General features: G+C 45.5%; 2 protein-coding genes and 1 non-coding gene across 4 annotated transcripts; 1 reads left to right on the forward strand and 2 right to left on the reverse strand.

Annotated features, from left to right (window-relative positions):
- Positions 1-4,859: 4,859 nt before the first annotated feature.
- On the forward strand, positions 4,860-4,979 carry LOC127337807 (U5 spliceosomal RNA). Its single transcript, XR_007874118.1, has one exon. It is a non-coding gene; the product is annotated as a U5 spliceosomal RNA (small nuclear RNA).
- A 686-nt stretch (positions 4,980-5,665) lies between these two features.
- On the reverse strand, positions 5,666-8,712 carry LOC127331367 (protein MALE DISCOVERER 2). The gene is made up of 6 exons (XM_051357502.2): positions 8,484-8,712; positions 8,334-8,403; positions 7,091-7,536; positions 6,816-7,006; positions 6,590-6,722; positions 5,666-6,428 (listed from the first exon to the last, which is right to left on the reverse strand). The coding sequence occupies exons 1-6, from the start codon at positions 8,575-8,577 to the stop codon at positions 5,845-5,847; spliced, it is 1,518 nt and encodes a 505-aa protein (XP_051213462.1). The 5' UTR covers positions 8,578-8,712; the 3' UTR covers positions 5,666-5,844.
- A 1,132-nt stretch (positions 8,713-9,844) lies between these two features.
- On the reverse strand, positions 9,845-16,371 carry LOC127331368 (ubiquitin-activating enzyme E1 3). 2 transcript variants are annotated; one of them, XM_051357504.2, is made up of 7 exons: positions 16,198-16,371; positions 15,796-16,067; positions 14,148-14,365; positions 13,186-13,980; positions 12,234-13,102; positions 11,421-11,853; positions 9,845-10,690 (listed from the first exon to the last, which is right to left on the reverse strand). In XM_051357504.2, exons 2-7 carry the CDS (start codon positions 16,052-16,054, stop codon positions 10,094-10,096), a joined length of 3,171 nt encoding a protein of 1,056 aa, XP_051213464.1. In that variant the 5' UTR covers positions 16,055-16,067; positions 16,198-16,371; the 3' UTR covers positions 9,845-10,093. The 2 variants fall into 2 exon arrangements, with proteins under 2 accessions (XP_051213464.1, XP_051213463.1); XM_051357503.2 differs by lacking the exon at positions 16,198-16,371 and having other exon boundaries at positions 15,796-16,099.
- Between the last annotated feature and the right edge of the window lie 4,786 nt (positions 16,372-21,157).

Genomic DNA, 21,157 nt, shown 5'->3' on the forward strand with positions numbered 1-21,157 from the left:
AGGCAGTGGCCTCCTCTTCAGCCAAGAAAACTGCGTAGAAGCATCTCATATCGATTTTATATGCTCTCCCTACACATATATCCCAAAAATTAACACATAGTATAAGGGATCTTTTGTTCGAAAATGCCCAACGGAACCTGGCAACGCGCGAGGATGAAAACGGAGCCAATCAGAGAGCAGCAGGCGTCTGACAACGTGTGTATTTTCAGCAGTATTTGATATGTATGTGTCGGCCACCGACGCGTATTCGTATTAAATCCTCTGTCTTCTTTCCTCCTTCCTTCCCCACAATTACTCCTCGATTGACACACCGCCGCACGCCGCATCCCCTCTTGGCCTCTTCCTCCTCGTATCCTCAAGCAGGTCGCCCCCCACGCGGCCTCGCTCCTCCTGCAGCAGATGCTCGCCGCCCCCCACCTCCCACCATCACCCGCCCTCGCCCCCGAGCCCTCGAGCTCCACCACGCGGTGATGCTGCAGTGGCAGTGCGGCGCTGCAGGCTAGGTCGGGCATCAGAGGAGGGATTGTTGGTCGAGCTAGCTCTGGTGGCGGAGGCCGGCGGCGGGGAGCAGCGGCCGTCAAGGTGGTATTCGGCTGGGAGCAGCGGCCGTCCACGTTGAGTCGCCGCGTCCAGATACTCACCGGCACGCACGCCCTCGAGCTGCAGCGTGCCTCCTGGCCGGCGTTGATGAACACCGCGGCGGCTGTTCGTCGGTGCGGGCTAGCTCGGGCGGAGGAGGAGGATTACCTGACCAAGCTAACTCGGGTGGCGGAGGACTCCGGTGGGGCGCAGTGGCCGAGTCGAGGCGGCGCTTGGCCGCGGTGGGGGCGGCGCCGGCTCCGTCTTCATCAGCCGAGAGGCCCCCGCCACGGCGGCAGTGCCGGCCCGTGCCGAAGCCGGCTTTCAATCTGTACAACCCGCAATCTGCTGTTCGATTTCTTCCCACTTTGTCTCAGTAGTACTTTGTATTTTTTTTTCTGTGCATGATTTGGACAGATTCAGTTGACATGGCGAAGTTTCTTTTCGTTTCTTGCATGTTCGATTTGTATACATTTTCTTTGATCTCAATCCCATCTGGTAAAGGAATCCTATTATTTTCTTCCAATCCAAATGCTTCTGGTAAAGTGATCCTATTATTTTGATTTCATTCCGATCTGGTACAGACAAGTGTTGAATGGTGTTATTTCTTTTCCCATCAAAATGGTTTTCGGCGGTGAATTGTATATGTATTTTTATGTTGTTCATATACTTGTCCATATCTCATCGACGACTGAGCAATCATGTATGTTAGTTCATTCATCTGATTGACCAGATTTGAAAAAAGAACTATGGAATATGCACGATTCCATTTTTTGGTTGTTCCCAGATTAATAATTTAGATTCCCAATTAGTTGAATTCTATCTTTTTTTTACTTTTGTTGAATGGTTCTTTCTGAAAATTTGATGTTAATTAAGATAACCCTTTTCACTTTACGTGTGTAACTGTGTTTGCTAATTATTGCTTACACCATGTTTTTCACTCTTTAACTTCTGTCGAATGCTCGAATGCTTCCCATCTTGAAAAATAATATCATTTCACAATCTCTTGTTTACATGTGTAATGTGCTAATTGTGCTGCTCTTGCTAGTAAGAGGGAACCATTAGTACAAAATACTTGATTTGAATTAGTACAAAATCACATTTTTTACAAGCTGCACCATTAGTACAAAAATGATCATTTTTATTAGTCTTTTTTTTACTTTTTGCACCATTTATATTAAAAAAGTATGTTTAAGATCTTGTGTTCCAAACTAATCATTTTAATTATCTCCACCATTTTTTAATTGTCGTAGCTGTCAACAAATTTTTCCATATACTAAAAAATAATGCTTTATTATTGTTATAATGGGGAGAGCCATTAGTACAAAATGTTTATTTTGAATCAGTACAAAATGAAAATTATGTATTTAATATTTCGTTTTTAGGATTTTAATATTTAACTAGGTAAATGTGAATCTTACAAATCCAAATTGCTGCTAGTAAAATATTGGAGGTAAAAAAATTTACTCGAGAATTCCTTAAGGGAAAAATCTAGATGCAGAATTCTTTGCCATCTGTGTTACTACTAATACTATGTGTAGTTATGGAAGTAATCCAGCTTAATTCGTCGACATGCATTTTCTCTTTAAGACCCAGTGATGTACATGATTGCATGCTCCAACGGTCCTCACCGCAATTAAATTGCAGTTAATAAACTGACACAAGCATGCACAGAGACGATGTATAAACTTGGGTATCCAGCTATTAAAAGAGAGTAAAAAAATGTGTATAGACTAATCGTTATATTATGTGCTAATCTCGCGGCAACCATTGACGCGTGGGATATAGACCTCGCGCGTTGCCAGGTTCCGAACGTGCGCGTCGATCTTTTGTTCTATTATTAAGATTAGCTGAAAAGATTAGCTGAAAACAAATACTAGTATAAGCCTCCGAAGAAGTCTTGAATAAGAAGATGCAACATTACCTACAGATATATAAGAAGCAACACGTCCCGAACTTTTGACAAAAGAGACCACCTGCGCGAGTGAATTGTCAAAAAGGACCACCTCCGAAAATTATTGTCAAAAAGGGCCTCAAATGCGTGGCGGCACGCGTCTTGAGGCGACACGTGTCGCCTGCCGCCACAGCCGGCTCCGGCAGGGCCTGCCGCCGTTGCCCCTGGCGGCACGTCCACACTGATCAATGAATAGTCTCCTGATTGATGAACAGGGCACATTAGTTACAAAATTTGTTGAATTTCTCTTTTTTGCTGAGCCCAAAATACAACTTATTTTACAGTGAATTTTTACACAATTGTAGTGCATAGAGTTAGCTACATGTAGGTATTATTTTCGAATTTTTTGAGATACTTAAAAAAAAAAATCAAAACAGGCTACTATTCATAGATCAGGACAATGTGGACATGCCGCCGTTGGCTGTGGCGGCAGGCCCTGCCGCCTCCGGCTGTGGCGGCAGGCGACACGTGTCGCCTGGCACGCGTGCCGCCACGACGCAGGTGGTCCTTTTTGACAATAATTTTCGGAGGTGGTCTTTTTTGACAATTCACTCACGCAGGTGGTCTCTTTTGTCAAAAATTCACACGTCCCAGGTGTTTGAGATGGTGGGCACCTTAGTTAAGGTCAATGCTTGACCACTTATGTTGTGAGGGCTGCGCCGCTAGTGGCGAGAGTTCGTGTGTGTGTTTGTGGAGTTTGTCTTTATTAGATACAAGACGGGTCTAGTGGCTTTTGTATATGGCACAAATGATGTATCATGAGTTGTCGTGTGTGGTCTTTTGCCGGTTTCCCTGAATTAAGCGTGCGATGTATTTTTAGGTCCAATTTTGCTTATTATCTGGATCAATTTTCTTTTTCTATAATGCAAAACCAGAGCTCATGCAGTTCACCGTTAAAAATAATAAATTTCTGAAGACATTTTTCTCTCGAACTGTTCATATGCATGAAAGTGATCTGATAGATTAGTCAGGGAGTAACATGAAAACAAGCTGCTAGCACCGATTAGCTTAGTAGCTAGGAAGCACCCAGAACGCTTTATCCGATTTGGGAGCTTCGTCAAGCTTCACCGACTCCATTCTCCCATCCTTGACATCGAAAACCAGCAACTTCCTCGCCACAGGATACGCGACGTACACGCAGTCCCCTCGCAGCCCAGCCTCCCCTCCCGACTCGCACGAGGCGCCGAAGTTGAACAGCGACAGCACGAACGCGCGGCCGCCGAGATCGCCCGCCCTGCGCCACCGCGAGCTCTCGAAATCCATCACGTGAACGCTCGAGCCCGTGACCGTGTACACGTCGGCCACGTCGAACAGGAGGCTAACCTTGTAGAGCTCCCCCTGGGATTCCACCAGGAAAACCTTCGCCAGCGTGACGCTTTCGTCGGACCCGGCGGCGATCGACCCGAACGCCGGCCCGGCGTCGCGGTCGGGGGAGGAGAAGTCGATGACGCCCATCTCGTCCATGGGGTTGAAGTAGAACTTGCCGCGGCACGCCGCGATCGGGGTGATCACCGTCTTCTCGAGCAGCGTCAAGTCGTCCGGGTCGTACGGCTGGGACCCGATGTCGAACTCGTGCTCGTGCCACTGACGGTTCTGCTCGCCGTCCCCGATGCGGTGGTACAGGATGAAGGGATGGTCGAGCTCGACGAGGAGCACGACGCAGCTGGGGTCGGTGGGGTCGTCGGAGAGCAGGCAGTGGTAGTCCACGAGCAGGTCCTGGTCGCCCTCTAGGTCTAGCGGCGGCAGGTCGATCTTGCGGCGGGTCTGGGGGCTGTAGAGGAAGGTGGACATGGTGGTCGGGTCGTGGGCGAGCACGTAGCCGCGCGCCGTGGGCAGGATGGTCTTGTTGGCCAGCACCTCGTCGACGTCGGCGATGTCGGCATCAATGGCCTTCTTCTCCGGCACGCTGAAGAGGACCGTCGACCTGTCCGCGGCCCGGTGGAAGGCGAGGCACGGCAGCACGAGACTCGACGAGATCGGTGCCATGGTGGTGCCGAGATTTTCTTGCTCGGGTCGATGGTGCTCAGGTGGATCGCTTAAATACACGAGAACAGGCCGTGCACGAATCGTGATCGGGTTGTAGAACTTGGCGAAACCAGGAGAGCTACGTCGTTGAATCGAAGTCCAACTTCAGGCCCAAGTTCTTTTCCGATGGGGTGGGCTGGGGCGTTGGGCCTGCGGCCTTCTATCTTTTAAGGCTGACCGGGAGATCGAGCCGAACGCAGCTTGTAGCGCTCGTTTTTAGTCCCACATCGCTAGTCCTCAGAGCGGCGACAGCCAGCGAGGGGTATAAGAGAGCACCCAGGGTCGACGGTGAGAAGCACGCAGCTGCGTGGTGAGCACAAAGCGAACTATTCTTTCGCCTTTTACTAAAGAATACCGTGTGCGCGCCACACTAAGCAGCATACGCTAATTTTTGAAGGGTCCTTCCTCTTTTGAGGAGGGTCCCACAATTCAAACTTGAAAAATATTTTTGAATAGAACAGAATGAAGTATGTTCAAACTCGAAGCATCTTTTTATACTTAACGAATTTCGTCTTAGCTTGTTGATTATGATTTCAAATATTGCAATTTGTTGTTGGTAATTTATATCAGCTCCTCAGCACCCTATCATGTTTTCTGCTTTCAGTAATTTATCTTGTCAAGTTTGTGCATTCTTCGGTTATGATACTGTACTCTCTGTCTTATTCGGTAAATTAAATCAAATCAGAGGATCGCATGACATGAACCACGTCTCCCCTTTTTACTCCAACGAATTTGCTTGCAGGACACCTCATTACAACGCCATTGTATATTACTTCAAATGCATAAGATATGCATTTTCAGAAAAACGTAACGTATACTGCATCAAGATATGTGCATTTCTTAGAAAAACCTAAAACATCGTTGGGATCATCTTCTTATGCTTAACCAAGCCATTCTAACTTTGCTGATGATATTTTTGTTTGTACTTAGGTCCTCATGCTACAACATGTTGTCAGTAATTTATTTCTGCTTTCAGTTCCTCAGCACCATATCATGTTTTCTGCTTTTGTTTTCTTCGGTAATTTATCTTGTCTTGTTTATGCATACTTCCTTTATGATATTGTACTCTGTCTTATTCGATAAATTAAATCAGAGGAACACATGACATGAACCACGTCTCCCCCTTTTTACTCCCACAAACTTGCTGGCAGACCTCATTACAATGCCAGTAACCTACTACAAACTTCAACTTAAAGCCCACAACCAACTTTCCCGGATTAGCAGAAAAACAAATCAAACCAAAGAATTCATGATCGCAGCATGAACGGACTGCTCGGTGTCAGGCATCAGCTAGCTTCACCGGACATGATCTCGAGCTCGGCCCACCATAGCGGCGACACCTTCGGAGTCGCTCCCTCGGGCCCCAACGACGTGATCTCCTTCATCCTGGCTGCCACTTGCGCCATCTGCGGTCTCTTACTCGGGTCTGGATCGATGCAGGACCTCGCGACATCGCATAGCGCGGCAGCAGCTTCTTCAGGGAAGGCACCCAGGCTCGAGTCGATCAGCTCTGCAAGGGGCATCTTGCCTTCGAAGTACAGAGATGCCCACTTTTCAAGCGGCAAGTCTTGCTCAGGGAACTGGGCTCTCCCGGTCAATGTCTCCAGCAGTATGATGCCATACTGGTGCACGATGCTATCTGTGTCTAACATGGTGCAATCATCGGTGACAGAATCGGATCCCTTACGACCGTTCCAGAAATCAAGATCCGAAACCTTCGCGGCATAATCATCAGTGAGGTAGATTGTTTTTGAGCTGAAGTTCCTTGGCACGGCAGGTGGATTCAGCTTATGCATGTGCTCTAGACAGTAGGCTATCCCCATAGATATCCGAAGTCGGGCCATCCAATCCAAGTTCTCGGCTTCTCTAACTGCAACATAAGCAAAGGCATTGTCAAATACTGTTGATTAGCCAGCTGTGGCTTCCTGCACATGCTAAATTTGAAGTTCTGGAACTCGACAAAATTTGAAGTGTCCACAGATTATAGGAAGAAACATTCTACATAGAAAAATACAGTCAGAACAGACATACCATGGAGATGCTCAAAAAGAGTCCCATTTGGAGCATATTCAAACACCATCGCTCTGGTGAAAGGATTTTCTTCTTCACAGTAGCCAAGCAGATTCATGAAATTCTTGTGGCCCACTTTGGATAAACTTGAGATCTGAAACCATAGCGATGTCAGTCAATGATTCGCAAAAACAAAAGTGCATTAGGAACAGCTTATGTGTGCATAGGGAGGTTATTGGCAGGTTACCTTTTTCCTGTACTGGGATTCACATTCTTTTGACCAATCCTTTGCAGATGCTATTGAACTTGACACAACTGCTATTTCAACTCCGCTGGATAAAGTTCCCTTATACAACATGCAGCTAGCCGTAGAACCAATTATATTGCTGAAATCCTCACAGGCTGCTTCCAGCTCTGATCTTTTCAACGATGGTACACCTGGAAACATGATTGGCCATGTTGTAAGGTGCAACCGAAGTACTAGCCATATGATACTATATACACGAATAGAAAGAAGAATACCTGTCACAAATGCTCGTTGCAGCTGCCCACTTAACCCTGTCACCCAAGGCTTTACAGTACCCACTTTTTTCGCCCGGCAGTATACAACAGATGCTACTGCCATTACAAGGAAAACTGAACTCCCTGCTATGACCATACCGTAGCCTCTCCAGGAATGCTTATTCGAAGCGTGAACCGGAGCATCAACTTGAGGATCATGATTTGGCTGTGGGGCGGAAGGCAAAGGCCTGACCAAATGTGGAGTAGGGGATGGCGATGGCGAGGCTTTAGGCGGAGAGATGAACGGCGAGGGTGACGGAGCAGGCGACGGTGTTGGTGCGTGTGATCGTCTGCGACCCCTGTGCCTCTTGTGATCAGGAGCTCGAGTCGGAGACAGGAGCTGTGGAGGAATTTGGTTTCCACCGCCTATCTGTAGCAGTCTTCTCGAATGTGAAATTCTGATGTTTCTAGGACATGATGCAAAAATAAATAATTGTTAGAATATCTGTAGCAGTCTTCTCGAATGTGAAATTCTGATGTTTCTAGGACATGATGCAAAAAAAAATGTAGAATATCTGGTGCATCTTCTCTTCATTCTGAACATACCTTCCGGACTTTACGGTTCAGTAAGAAACACTTCATCAAAAATCAAAATATCACTAGTGATAACATTCCTAGACTTATGCAATGTCGTGACGCGTGTGTTGAAGGTTTGTAGGAGTAGCGTGTCGGGGGCATTGTCATGTTACATGCCGTGTCGGGCTTTTGCTTGTTTGCCTCTGATAAACAAGCGTGTTACGGTTTTTGCCCAGCTGCCAATTAACTGGGCAGTCTCTTCTTGCTAATTAATCGACGGCCTCAGTTTCAAAAATAAATAAAAATCTTCAGATATGCATATGCCTATCTCGAGCCGTATGGTATCAAATAAAAGCGGTGTTACTGCAGATTTAATTATTTCCGATATTTCGCCTGATTAATAGTACCATAAGAAACGTGATTCAGACTTGCGCCACCTTTTCCCCTCTTTCTTCCTCCAAAGAAAAAAAAAGCGCCACCTACCAGCTGATGAACTTGGGAAGTTGAGACCATTTCTTAGTTTCTAGTATCCAATCAATTCAATGTTATACAGCGCAGACATCCCAAACCATGAGAAAAGAGGATTAAGGCCTGTCGAATTCCATGTCTAATACTGCTAGAAAATTATTTTTTTGATAAAGAGCTACTAGAAAATCATGGAGCGGTTGCTGTATAATCGTGTACTCACCTAAGATCGACAGGAGCATCCCTGCTCGAGCTCCACGCCTCATCACCAACTCCTCCCAAACTTGCAGTCGCTGCAGAAACCAAGAGGACGAGCCAAATCAGCTCACCAACACCACAACAGGAAGGAAAAGAGTAATCCAAGAAGACGAACCTGCACTGCCGCGGACGAACAGACAAGAGACGGAAACCAGCAGCAGCAGCAGCACGAGAAGCCTCTGAAGCAACAACGAAGGCGGCTCCTCCATCAGTCGGCAGAGTTCGCCAGCTCGAGGGAATGGAAGGAATGGCAGCAAGACGGTGGAGCAAGAAGGAGGGGGGCCGAATGGGGAAGACAGAGGGAGAAAGGAGGAATCAAGCAGCTGGGTCTGGTTTGGTGGCAAGGCGAATGGTGGGAGATCTGGGAAACGCGTGAACGGTGGAGAAAAAGGTTGGACACGGCCAAAAGGGGAAACATGGACGAAGGCGACGCCGCAACTTGGCGACAAGTTTTTTAATTGTTTCCTTTTTTTCGCTGGTAGTTTTAAACGCGTTTAATCGTTTCCTTATTTAGTAGATTACAAATATCGTACTGCGCTCTGCGCAGGTGTCTGAATCTCGAGCCCAATTTGCACCGACGTCGGATAATTGCATTGCGTACCGTGTGGCGCAGGGAACACCGGCAAAACTCACGAGTGGCAGCAGTTGAAGACTGCTAGTAGTAGGATAACTAGCTTTGATCTTTCATGTTCATTTATTTATTACCAAGCTACAGAAATGCACTAGTACTGTGAGTTCTGCAAATGTTTGAAAATTACGCGGAAATTCGACTTGTGCTTCTTACACAGATATGGACAGGGAGACCAAGCACGACGGTTCGGTGATGAAGCATACTATAATCTTGTTTAACGGGAGGGCACTCCTCCCCAACGGTTGACCGTGACTAGCAACCGCATTTCTTTATACGCAATTAACTCGCACGATTCGCATCACATGCTGCATTGATCATTGGTTTGGACGTGACCCTTCTTATCAACTGCCCTGACACTGAATAATATTCATTCAAGCAATGGTAACACCAACTAACCTATCCGTGACCGATTCCAGTTCTACGTCGACCGTTGAGGGAGGCGAAAGCAAGTGGATTCACTTTATCTGACCGAGTAGGATAACATGCTTGTCTTGTTTCGTCGTTGACACAATCTTTCAGCTAAGAAAAGGGTATGCATTCGTACTAAAGAAAAGGATAACAGTAGGTGACTTGTACTCCATGATTCTGTTGTCTAGCATTGGCAAGTTAGCTGAACTCGAGATCCACTACCTCATTCCGCCTAGCCTAGGAACAGAAATGCAAAGCCTAACACCTTGTCTAGGCCTAAATGCAAAGCTACAGACTACACAGTACTTGTATGATGTGTGTGACACATGGGGTATGCATACAATGGTGCATCTGCAAATATCTCGAAGAAAACATGATTGAGAATATCACAATTTCAGCCACAGGACTGAGGTCACATAAGGTGAAATGTGATAATGTGTGCAGAAAAAGGTAGATACCACCAAAATTTGGTAACCTGTCAATTATCCGTAACCAGTATGTCTATCGTTCACCCAACTATAAACTGTAACCACCGAGCAAGAACTGCAGGACCAGTACAACCAAAGAATAGTTTAAGAGACCAGGATAGAGCTATCAGAGCGGCCAACTACACCAGTGATCTAGCGAGCTAACAGAGTTTCGGAGAGTAGGCCTAAAGATGCAGCACAGTTCATCTGAGGGACAGACTACCGAAAGTAAACTGACACGAGAGGAATATCAACATCGTTCTCATCCTCATCCTCGCAGGCCACGCCAATGTCCAAATGCCTCCTGTACTCAGGAATCTCCACCTTGGCAACTTCTTTGGCAACGTCGGCAACCTTCTTGGTCAATCTATCCTTGTGCCTTGCGAACATGTTGTTGTACAACAGTGACGCGCCGCAGGAGATGCTGTATGCGGTAAGGCCCTTGTCAGCGAACCATTGCAGGAGTTCAGCAACAGTGAGATCGCCCTTGATGGACCATCTGTCCCACACAGTCCAGCTCATGTCTTTGTGCTTTACAACCTTGGGTGGAACTGGTTCAGCCATTGAGAACAGTGGCAGTGCTAGGTTTGCAAATGTATTGCGGTAGTCTTCAACAGGGTGCCCGCCAGCAATGACCTTGTACAGCTCAAGGCACACAAGTCCTGTGGCCATGGCAGTTGAGGTTGCAATAGCTGGGATGATTCTCCCTGCAATGAACTTAGCCTTCAACTTGTCAACCTCTGGAATACTGTAGTTCCTTGCACGCATATTTGCTAATCCAGCTATTAAATCCATGTGGAAGTTAGTGTCATCGTCCTGTAAAAGCAAAGTAAAATCTGTGAACAGCTATTCCATGCAAAAGTTGAAGGGTTACAGACAGCTGAAGTAACAACATACAGCAGGAGCTGTACAGGTTTCAATGTTGTCATGCTTAAAGAGACAGGATTTTCCACCAGGATACAGCATAAGGGCATAGATGACATAGTTCCATAGTCATCCCAGATAAGAAAATAATGATTTGCAAGTGGAAGACAGGCATTACATCATGCTTAAGAACTGAGAAGAGTAAACATAGAACAGAAAGCACATGCAAAGGATCTTCCAGGAATAAGGAATCCCGGTGCAAGCCCAGTTTATCTAAGGAACAGAAGGTGAAACAATATCTAAGCATATAATCTTTTCAAGTTTTATGCAAGGCAATAAAAATATTAGATATTCCATCAGGCCTGAAACATACAGCAGGAGCTGTACAGGTTTCAAAGTTGTCATGTTCAAAGAGACAGACAGTATTTTCCACCAGGTTACAGCATGAGCACATAGATGACATAGTTACAGTCATCCAACATGAACAAAAAACTCCAATGTGCCATTTGGAAGTAGAATAAGGAAGCTACATGTTGGCAGATAAAAAGAAATCATGATTTACAAGATTTGTACGATCTATGTAAGTGGAAGACAGGCCTTACATGCCTAAGAGTAGAGAAGAGTTATTATGCTGATAACAAATAATTGAGAACATTTTTTGAACGAAATTTTAAATAATTACCTTCTCAAATTGGATAGGTTTCATTTGGAAACCTGGAGGTAGCCTCTTGGCATATTCTTGCAATTTAGCCAGAAGATCATCAATAACAGCGACATCATCAACTGAAGTGCTGGAAAGATTCGATGCTTTCTCATCAGTAACAATATTAACCCCTTTCTTTGGCTCGAATGTAGGAACTGCAATCTTCTTCACAACATCAGCCAGCTTAGTAGTGTTCTTTGCCCATTCAGGTATAGCAACCCCATTTGACTCCGCTCTCAATATCGAAGCAGACATGATGAAATTAAGGTGAGATGGATCAGCAGCTGAAAAATGCAGCGCACGAGGGAAGCGCTTGGGAGCAGACCAGAATGGGGCACCCATACTAGTGGCAGCATCTTCAGGAAAAGTGAATGTGAGCTGCTTCACACGGTTTGAGAAATAGTCCTCAAATCTGGAAACAAATGAAAAAGAGGACTTTAACTTGAGCCAAAAATTGAAGCACAAAAATGAGCTACACACCTCCAAGGGAAAAGAGAAATATAAGAGAAAGGTACTTCATATGCCTCGTACATAGCAACGTTATGGAATCTTAAGTTCTCAACAGTTCTGTCTACACATGTTACACGCTTGGACGTTATTATAAAAGTGAAAACTGCCAAATCTGGTAATACATGCCTAGTGGATTCAGCTAATTTTTGTGAATAGAAGATGTAGAATTATCTACTCAAAAATAACTCAAAAATTTAAAATCCAGTAGAGGACCAAGCAAAATATGTAACAAAATTCATACAAGAGAGAATGCAACAAACATAAGCAGCAGAGAGAACATACTTCAGTCGGGCCCAGCTGATGCAATCATCAAATGTATTACACCGCTCCTTGTCAAGACATTCAGAGACACGCTCAAGCAATTCTCTTGCTTGAGCATCACCTGCCTTCCTCATGGCCGCAGCATATTGAGCAGGGTTAGACAGAAAAGAGTTTACTTCATTTGGTGTTTTCTCAAGTAAACCCTCAAACTCTGAACGAGCCCATGTCAAGCAATGATCAATGTTGTGTGGAAAAGAATGGACTGTGCACATAGGTGCCTGCTTCTCAGGAGGATCTCTTGAAGCCCCATAATTTTCAGTAAGGTGAGGAATCACCATTTGAGTATTGCACTTCGCACCCAATGTACCTGACTCCAACAGTGGCTTCTGGAAGTACAGACACCTCATGTCCATATACATCCTGGCATTGACATTATCAAGAGCATTGATGACTACATCTAGGCCCTCCCAAAATGTGTCATGGAAAACATTCTCAGTATCTGGACAAGCACGGTTCTGAAGAGCATCAATATGAAGGCTGGGGTTGATAGCACTAGCTGCTGTAGCGGCTACAGTAGACTTTGCCTGTCCAATGTTCCAGTCACGAAATAAGAATTGGCGGCTTAAGTTACTTTTCTCAATGATATCATCATCTGTTATAGTTAACTTTCCTTTGCTGCTACAAGACACTCCCATTAATGCTAGGTTTTTCAGGAATTCACATCCAAGAGCGCCAGACCCCACAACAAAAGAATTAGCCTCCTCCAGTTTCTTCTGAAGCTTGGAACCAAATATAGAGACCTGGGCATCATAGCGGCTGTTTGATGGCTTCAAATCTTGGGGATCCAATGGATATGTTGGCAGGGATTCAACAGAGTCAAAGTAGAAGAACTGCATAAATTGTAGCTTTATCAGACAAGGATGATGTGTGACAATAATAAGAACAAAGAAGATAGGAGGATCACAACACAAACCTGATAGAGCGGATGGAACTTCCCTGAACATGCCTTCACAACTTCTTGACCAACAATACCACCAAACATCGCAGCCATAGGGTTCAAAACAGCTCGAGAACCACTTGCAAACTGTTGGAATAGTTTCTCATCAATAGTGTCCAGCTTGCGATCAACTGAGGCTTCATTAATAGCAGCAGCAGTCTTTAGGAAACTTTGAGCATCCTCCTCACAACCAGCAGCAGGGTAGCGTCCATAGTCTTTCCTGAACTTATCCAGAGCTTCAAACGCCAGGTGAAGCACAGGGGGGCGATCAAACTTTGAAAAGTCACTCAGAAGAAACTCTCCAGGATCTCTCATGGCATCTCTTAGTGCCTTGAAGCATAACACCTTTGGTTCCTTCACCTGTGTAACAATTCCACCTTTTACATAAATGCCAAAGCTACTTGTGTCCTCCTCGATGCTAAATGAGAATGGCCTGGCATTCTTAACCTTCCTTGGTTTTCCATCATTCAGTTCCGCCATACCATGGACCTCAGAGAAAACAACAAGATCACCATCTTGGAACTCAAGCCGTTCATCATCAACACAGGATACCAGTGCAGGATTATCATTGCTGATGGATGCAATTATACCAGTATGTGGATCTTCACCATCAACATCAAGAACAGTAAAGTTTGGTCCAAAGTCACAAAATACACTACCAAAAAGGCCACACACTTCAGATTTGATAAAGGAAATAGGAGGCTGGTGATTGTGACAATAGTCATTGAATTCATAAGCCTTGTCTAAACCTATATCAGTGAAAACAACAGCCTGCCATGAAAATAAGCTGTGAGTTATACAGTCATATCAATGTGAAACGAAGTGTATGAAGTCATAAAGTGGCGCTTTCAGCACGCAACAGATAAGGTCAGTATTCAGCAACAAAAAGTTTGCAAGTGGAGAACAGTGGATTTGGACAGTAAGGACTGGAGACAAACCTGGAACTTGGACAGATGCTCGGTTGTTAGTTCCTCTGTCAGAGCTGAGATCAGAACAGCATTGTTAAGCTCTTGCAGTTTTGCCACACAAGCAGCGGCCCTGTTCTTCCCGATATCGTCCTCAGACAGAAAGAAATTGCCAGACAAGTCCCACATCTCCACATTCTTTACATCATGTATAGTGACAGACTTGACTCCAGCAAGGGCAAGATTCTTCGCTGCAAAGAAAGGTCGGCACACATGTTTAATATGATTCAATGAACATAACACATGGGAGTTCTGTCATATTAGTTACCTAACATGTTAAACCTACCAACTAACACAAACATAGAAAACTTGGTACAAACAGCACAAGCATTCATCCCCCATCCCCATGTTTCATTCAAACTGGTAATGAAACGAGCATCCGGTAATATTCAGTATGCTATTATGGACCATTACATTCCCAACAGGAGTGGTTAAAAACTTGCAGAAAAGTCAGATTAATATCCTTACCAGGGTTGGGGCATATCATGAGCTACACAGCAGAAAAAAAAACACATCCCATAGGCCATATAGCAGTCAATCTACATGGAATCAACAGATTCAGTCAACGTCCAGAGATGCTCCATTCTAGACGGTGCGAGCGGCAAAGCGCCATTGTCAGCCACTTCCACTCCCTAAGGAGCCTGATCCGCCACTTAGTTAGACACAAACAGCACAAGCATTGATCCCCATCCCCAGGTTTCATCCCCATTGGTAACAAAACGAGCATCCAGCAACTTCGAGTTGAGCTGCTATGCACCATTACATCCCCAACATGAGGGATTAAAACCTTTCAGAAAATTTAGATCAATATCTCTACCAGAGTTGGGGCAATATCAGCACTACAGCGGTAAAAAACACAGAAAACTTAGAGTTGGGGCTATAAGTAGCATAAACATAGAAAACTTAGGTACAAATAGCATTCATCCCCCATCCCCTGGGTTTTACTCCCACTGGTAATGAAACGAGCACCAGCAATATTCAGTTTAGCTGTTATAGACCATTACATTCCCAGCAGGAGTCGTTAAAAACTTCCAGAAAATTCATATTAATAACCCTACCAGGGTTGGGGCATATCGGCTACACAGCAGACAAAAACACAATCAGCTATACAGTAGAGAAAAACAGAGTCAGCTATACAGCAGACAAAAACACGTCCCATATAGCAGTTTTAGTCTACATGGAATGGAGTCAGTCTACACTTAATTAGACACAAACAGCACAAGCATTGATCCCCATCCCCAGGTTTCATCCCCATTGGTAACAAAAACGAGAATCCAGCAACTTCCATTTGAACTGCTATGCACGATTACATCCCCAATACGAGGTATCAAAAACCTTTCAGAAAATTCAGATCAATATATCTACCAGAGTTGGGGCAATATATCAGCACTACAGCGGACAAAAACACAGCCCCGTGGAGCAGTCAATCCACATCCAATGGACAATGGTGCATAAATTAATATCAGTAATTCTAGCAGAGTTGGGGCAATATCAGCGCTATAAAAGATATGCCAATATTCATGGAATGGTCTAACAATCTTCCAGGGCAATTCTGCATCTACACGACATGTCATTGCGACAGAATGAATAAAAACGGAGCGCAGGGAAGGGTTGGACGAACCAATTTCGGCGCCGAGCCCGTTGAGGCCGGAGACGAGGACGTCGGAGGCGAAGAGCCGGCGCATGGTCTCCCTGCCGTACACCGCGAGCTGCCTGCTGTGCAGGTCCTCGTCGATCTCCTGCTGATGCGGCGGCGGCGGCGCGGCCCCGTTCCGGTCGCTCTCCGGTTCCCCGAGCTTGGGCCTCTTGGCGTCCGCGGCGCCGCCGCCGCCGTCGACCTCGGGCTCCGCCGCATCGGACGGCCTCTTGGAGGGGAGCATGGAGCGCAGACCCCTGCGCAGCAGCCGCCGTAATAAGCACCTCATGTCGAAAACCTCAATCCGGAACAGCACGCCGCGCGACGTAAATACCAATCGGCGGGGCGGAGTGGAGTGGGGTGGAAGGAATCGGATGCGACGCTTACCTGCGGGGGCGGGGGCGGGGGCGGGGGCGGCGAGCTCGCCGGCGGCGGGAGGGAAGGGATCGGCGGAGGTGCTTCGCGTGGCGGCTAGGTTTGGGGCGAGAGCTTGGGGAAGTATTGATTCCTGGGCGGGCGTGAGCGGCGGGGGGAGGCGGCGCTGTTGTTGGCAGCGCGTTTGGACTGGGGTGGAATGGAAGCTGACGGGGAGGTTTTTATACGGGAGACGCCGCGGAAACTGGTGGATGGATGGCTGGTTACGAATTTAGGGCACATTTCTATGGAAGGTCCATCCATTTCAAATGGGCACCGAATTCGAATATCGGCTGTACTCGCTCTGTTTCGAAATATAATTGAAGTTTTAAACGTCCTCCAAGTTGAATTACTTTAAAATTTTAAGAATTGTAAAGAAATATCAGCATCTAAAAGACTAAAACACCAAATTGGTTCGATTGCATTTATCATATAATAAATTTCCGTACTGTATGAATTTTACGCTGTAGATATCGACGGATTTTCCTATAACTTCGGACAAAGTTTGAGAAATTTGAGTTAGGATAAAACCTAGAACATCACTTGTTTTTTTGCAAAGGGAGTACTACCTGAGAGCAAGAAAACAATAGTGTAGCCGGCAACCGGCTATAACAATTTGTCACATCATGTATAATTAACTTATAACTAGTATGTACAATAGTAAGCTATAAAAGTGTAGTATTTTTATAATGCATGGCCCACATTTTAGTTTCTTATAGTGCCTAAGAGCACGTGCTAGAGTTGGCTATAAGATAAGAACTCACTTCTCTTCTCTCTCCTAATCTCTCTCCTCCAACTAACCAAACTTATACTAATATTTTATCTCTTATAGCCAACTAACTATACCTTATTGTACTTGCTCTGATGTGAGCACACCTGATATATCAGGTACCCAGTATTAACTTACCTGATGTGATCCATCAAAACTCATATGATACACACTCCAAGAAAATAAGCGGAAGGAACTAATCAAGAGAAGCTAAAAGAAGGGTACGTCAGCCAAGAGAAGATATACAAAGGCGGTGGTCACAACTCATCTAGGGTTTCGTACTCCTCACTAGCGACGCTGCCGGTTCGCTCTGTCTCTGGTGGCTTTGGGGCTCGCTAGTGGAAACTTTCCGTTCTTAATTTAGTTTGTTTTTCAGTGTCTTTTTTTGGATGATAAGGCGGCGGCTACATCTTGGAGCCAGAATAAGGCCCAATCCTCGCTCTGGCGGTGCGCCTAGCAGTGGTGAAGGGTGTGCGGAGTTGTATTTTTGGCAGATCTCCTGGGATCTGATAGGTTTTCGTATTTGTTGGTGTGGTTTTATGGCAGTCTCTTCTGATCTATGGTTGTCATCATTGGTGATGGTTGTTGTTTGGGTGCACTGGTTCTTTGGGGCCTTAGCTTGATGACTTTCCGTTTGTCTACTACAACAAGCTCTACTACGAATTCTCGTCGTCGTTGTGGAGTCTTCCCCGGGCTATCCCTGCATCGCTGAGGATGGGCGGGATCCTAACCGGTGGCATCCATCTCCTACGCTGGAGGTGGTCGGCCTGAGGATGGGGATCTGGGGTGGAGGCCTCGGGCAGTGGTTTGGTAGCGCGGCGCGCTTGGCTGCCACGGCGGCTAGGTGATGCTTGGGGATGCGGCTAGCGGGGGGTGACCCTGGTGGCCGTGGATCCGGCGTCTCCGGTGGCGTGGTCGTGCTTGGTGGTGGCTCGTGGCCCACGGTGGTGGCCTACTTCAGGATTGGGGGAGGCGACGGACAATTCGTCGCCGGGTCTGTGGTCAGGGGCGGCCTCCTCTTCCTGCCGTTCTGCCTAATAAAGGTGGTTGTCCTAGGGTTTCTCTCGCGTCAAGTGAAGATCGGTCAGAAGCTTCTTCCCACCGGGCTAGATGGATTGCCGTGTTCCGGAAGGCCCTATCGGCGAAATCCATGTGCGATCAATGCCAAGATTGCTGGATTGGGTGTTTTCGGTCGTGCGCACCCATGTTTTTATCTGACCGTTTGGCTTCACAGGGAGCGCTTCGAAGCTCTGCTGGATGTTAATATCATGGAGCTCGTTTTTTTTTAAGGTGTTGGCGGGAGAAGGTCATGAAAGTCGAGATCGGTGGAAGAGCAACGGTGGTCGGATCTTGGTGGTGAGGTGGAATTGAGCTTCGTGACTTCAAACATCGACTTGTATGTGGGGGCGACTGCACAGGAGAAGTTCAGGATTCTATCTTTCAGGATAAAAATCCAAGGTCTGGTCTTAATTGGTTGTGACTGACAATGTTCTTGTTGAAGGCATTGTTTTGAGAGAGAGGACTTTTTTTAGGGTGAAAACCTAAGACCTGTGATCGGGCGACGACAGTGTTTGTGCATTGTTTCCTTCTTGGAGGCGTCGCTTATGGAGAAGTTGATCTTCTGGTGTTGTCTTGGTGGTGTTAGTGTTTTTGTTTCAAGTTTTCGATCTCCATAGCGGGACTTTTCTTTTTTGTAATTCTTCACTTTTTTTAGCTGTGTGCATCCTTTATGCCATTAGGACATGATGTTGTTGCAGATGATGGGTGTAATTGGTATCTCCGCGATATTAATATATGCTCTTTATCGGAAAAAAAATCTATATTGTCTTTTCTAAAAAAAATGTATAGAAGGAATATCATGAAAGACAGCACCTCCATCCCAGCCACAATGCAGGTGGAAGATGATAATGGGCACACAAAGACCACCAAACTAATTTCAAAAACATGTTGGTTAATGGTAACCAGTATTCCATTCTATTCATCCAACTATTTGACTATTACAAAAGGGCAGGAGCTGCAGGACGAGTGCAGCACAACGAACAGTTTAGAAGACTAAAGTAGAGCTATCAACACGAATGATGTAGCCAACTACTCATACATCGGTCATTTAGGGAATGGAGAAAGGTTTACTGTCTCCGTTTTATATAATAAGATTTATATTTTTTCTTGGAAAAGTCAAGCTAAGCAAAGTTTGATCAAATTTTTCGAAAAAAATATTATGGATAGATATCATATAAAAATAAATTTCATGATAAATCTAACGATGATGAGTTTAGATTGTCCATATTAACATTTTTTCCTAAAAAGTTGGTCAATTACATAGTTTAACTTTTTGAAAAAATATAAGGCTTATTATTTGAAACGGAGGTAGTATATCTCAAGGACAGACTACCGAAAGTAAACCAACATTAGAGGAATGTCCACCTTGGCAACTTCTGCAATCTGCAATGTTGATAACCTTCTTGGTCAATCTATATCCTTGTGCACTGCAAAATGTTGTTATACAACAATGTCTAAAAGAGTACAAGTGACGACGTGGGCTTAGCCCAGTGGTTGGGGTCGCAGTGGCGCACCCCAACGACAGGAGTTTGATTCCTGTCAGGGACGAATTTCGGAATTGTCACGCCAAGTCCGCTTCTACTATATCAAAAAGTGTCTAGTTCCTTCTAGACACGGTTTCATTTTTTTTTCTAAAAGAGTACAAGTGCACAATGATCCCAAAATGATTCTCGCCCCCTTTATTTGCCTTCCCATGCAAATCGAGTTGCACACTCTCTTTTCTAGTGACTAGTTGAATGCCCGTGCGTTGCTACGGTCTCTATTCTTTTTTTCGATATGTCAACATTTACCACATATTAATAATATCTACCATTTTAGGATCACGATCCATGAGTCGCCAAGTACCAGCGTGGCAACATTACTGTTGTTTGTTGTTAAAGGACCGTTCCTTCACTTGCGAATAGTTCGCGAGATGAACCCACTCTCTTAACATGCTTTTGCACGAACTCGAGTTTTCACTGCTGCCTTTTTTAAGTATATCATTCGCCAAAAGAAAAAAAATATTTACGAGCTAACAATTATATTTAATCATGCATAACATGTATAGAAAGAACAACCACAATTTCTTCGATCGTGTAAAACCCGTTGATTTTTCATTCCACCAAAGCAACGTCAGGTCGGATCTATTGTCTCCACAAACGGTTTATAATCTTCAAAAGGATGCACATTTTTAAAAATGAAAATTAAATGTTTTTGCATTGCTACAGAAAAATGAAGTCGTGAGAATTTAAATATTGTGAAGTCGGAATCGTACATACACATGCTATCGTCTAAAAATTTACACTGTTGGATGCATTGGATTTCGAGATATATATTTTTTGCTTAGCTCAAAATCTGCTAAAAGAGTACATTTTCTCTGACCTGCAAAACAAAAAGAAATGGCAGACTACACACGGACACGAGTCAGACACTCTGTCCCGTTTACTCACCTTCACTTATCTTCTCCCCTGGTGTAGCTCCGCCCCCTACTAACATAGCGGTAATGCTACACCTACGGACGAAACGGGCTACGGAATGCTACGCGCTGACGAGTCGAGCTGGCGTGGAGGCCAGCGTGGATAAGTTTCTCCGTCCCAGGAAAAAAGAAAATTCATTTGGAAAATATCCATCAATCCCAGCCGAGCTCCGCTTCTCTTCAGGTGGCGCGCGACCAAGCCCTCCTTGGCGCCGGCGCGGCGACCTCCCGCTTATCGACGGAGGCGCGGCGACACCCTCGTCGGGAGCGGCGCGGGGACCTACCCCCAGTCGGTTGCGGCGCGGTGACCTTCCCTGCTTTTCAGATGGACGGCGACTTCCAACAGAGTGGAATCTCTTGGTGGTAGGCGGCGGCGCGGAGAGCTTGTTCTCGTCGGAAGCAGCGCGTCGATTCCCCACTCACAGAAACGGATCTCATAGGGTTTGGTGTTAAAACTATAATTTTCAGAATTTATAGTGCAAGTGTGCTGAAGAATTTGTCTTCTCTCTTAATGCAACTCTCTTTCAATTTCTGTTCGTGGGTATACAACGGCCGGATGGATGATGCTAATGTGGTCTAGACTGAGATCAAGGCGATAAGATTGCTGACTGATTGCTAAAGGATTGCTACCGGGTTCTTCTCTGCAGGAG

The sequence above is a fragment of the Lolium perenne genome, chromosome 2 (assembly GCF_019359855.2).
Source record: "Lolium perenne isolate Kyuss_39 chromosome 2, Kyuss_2.0, whole genome shotgun sequence".
Taxonomy (NCBI): Eukaryota; Viridiplantae; Streptophyta; class Magnoliopsida; order Poales; family Poaceae; genus Lolium; species Lolium perenne.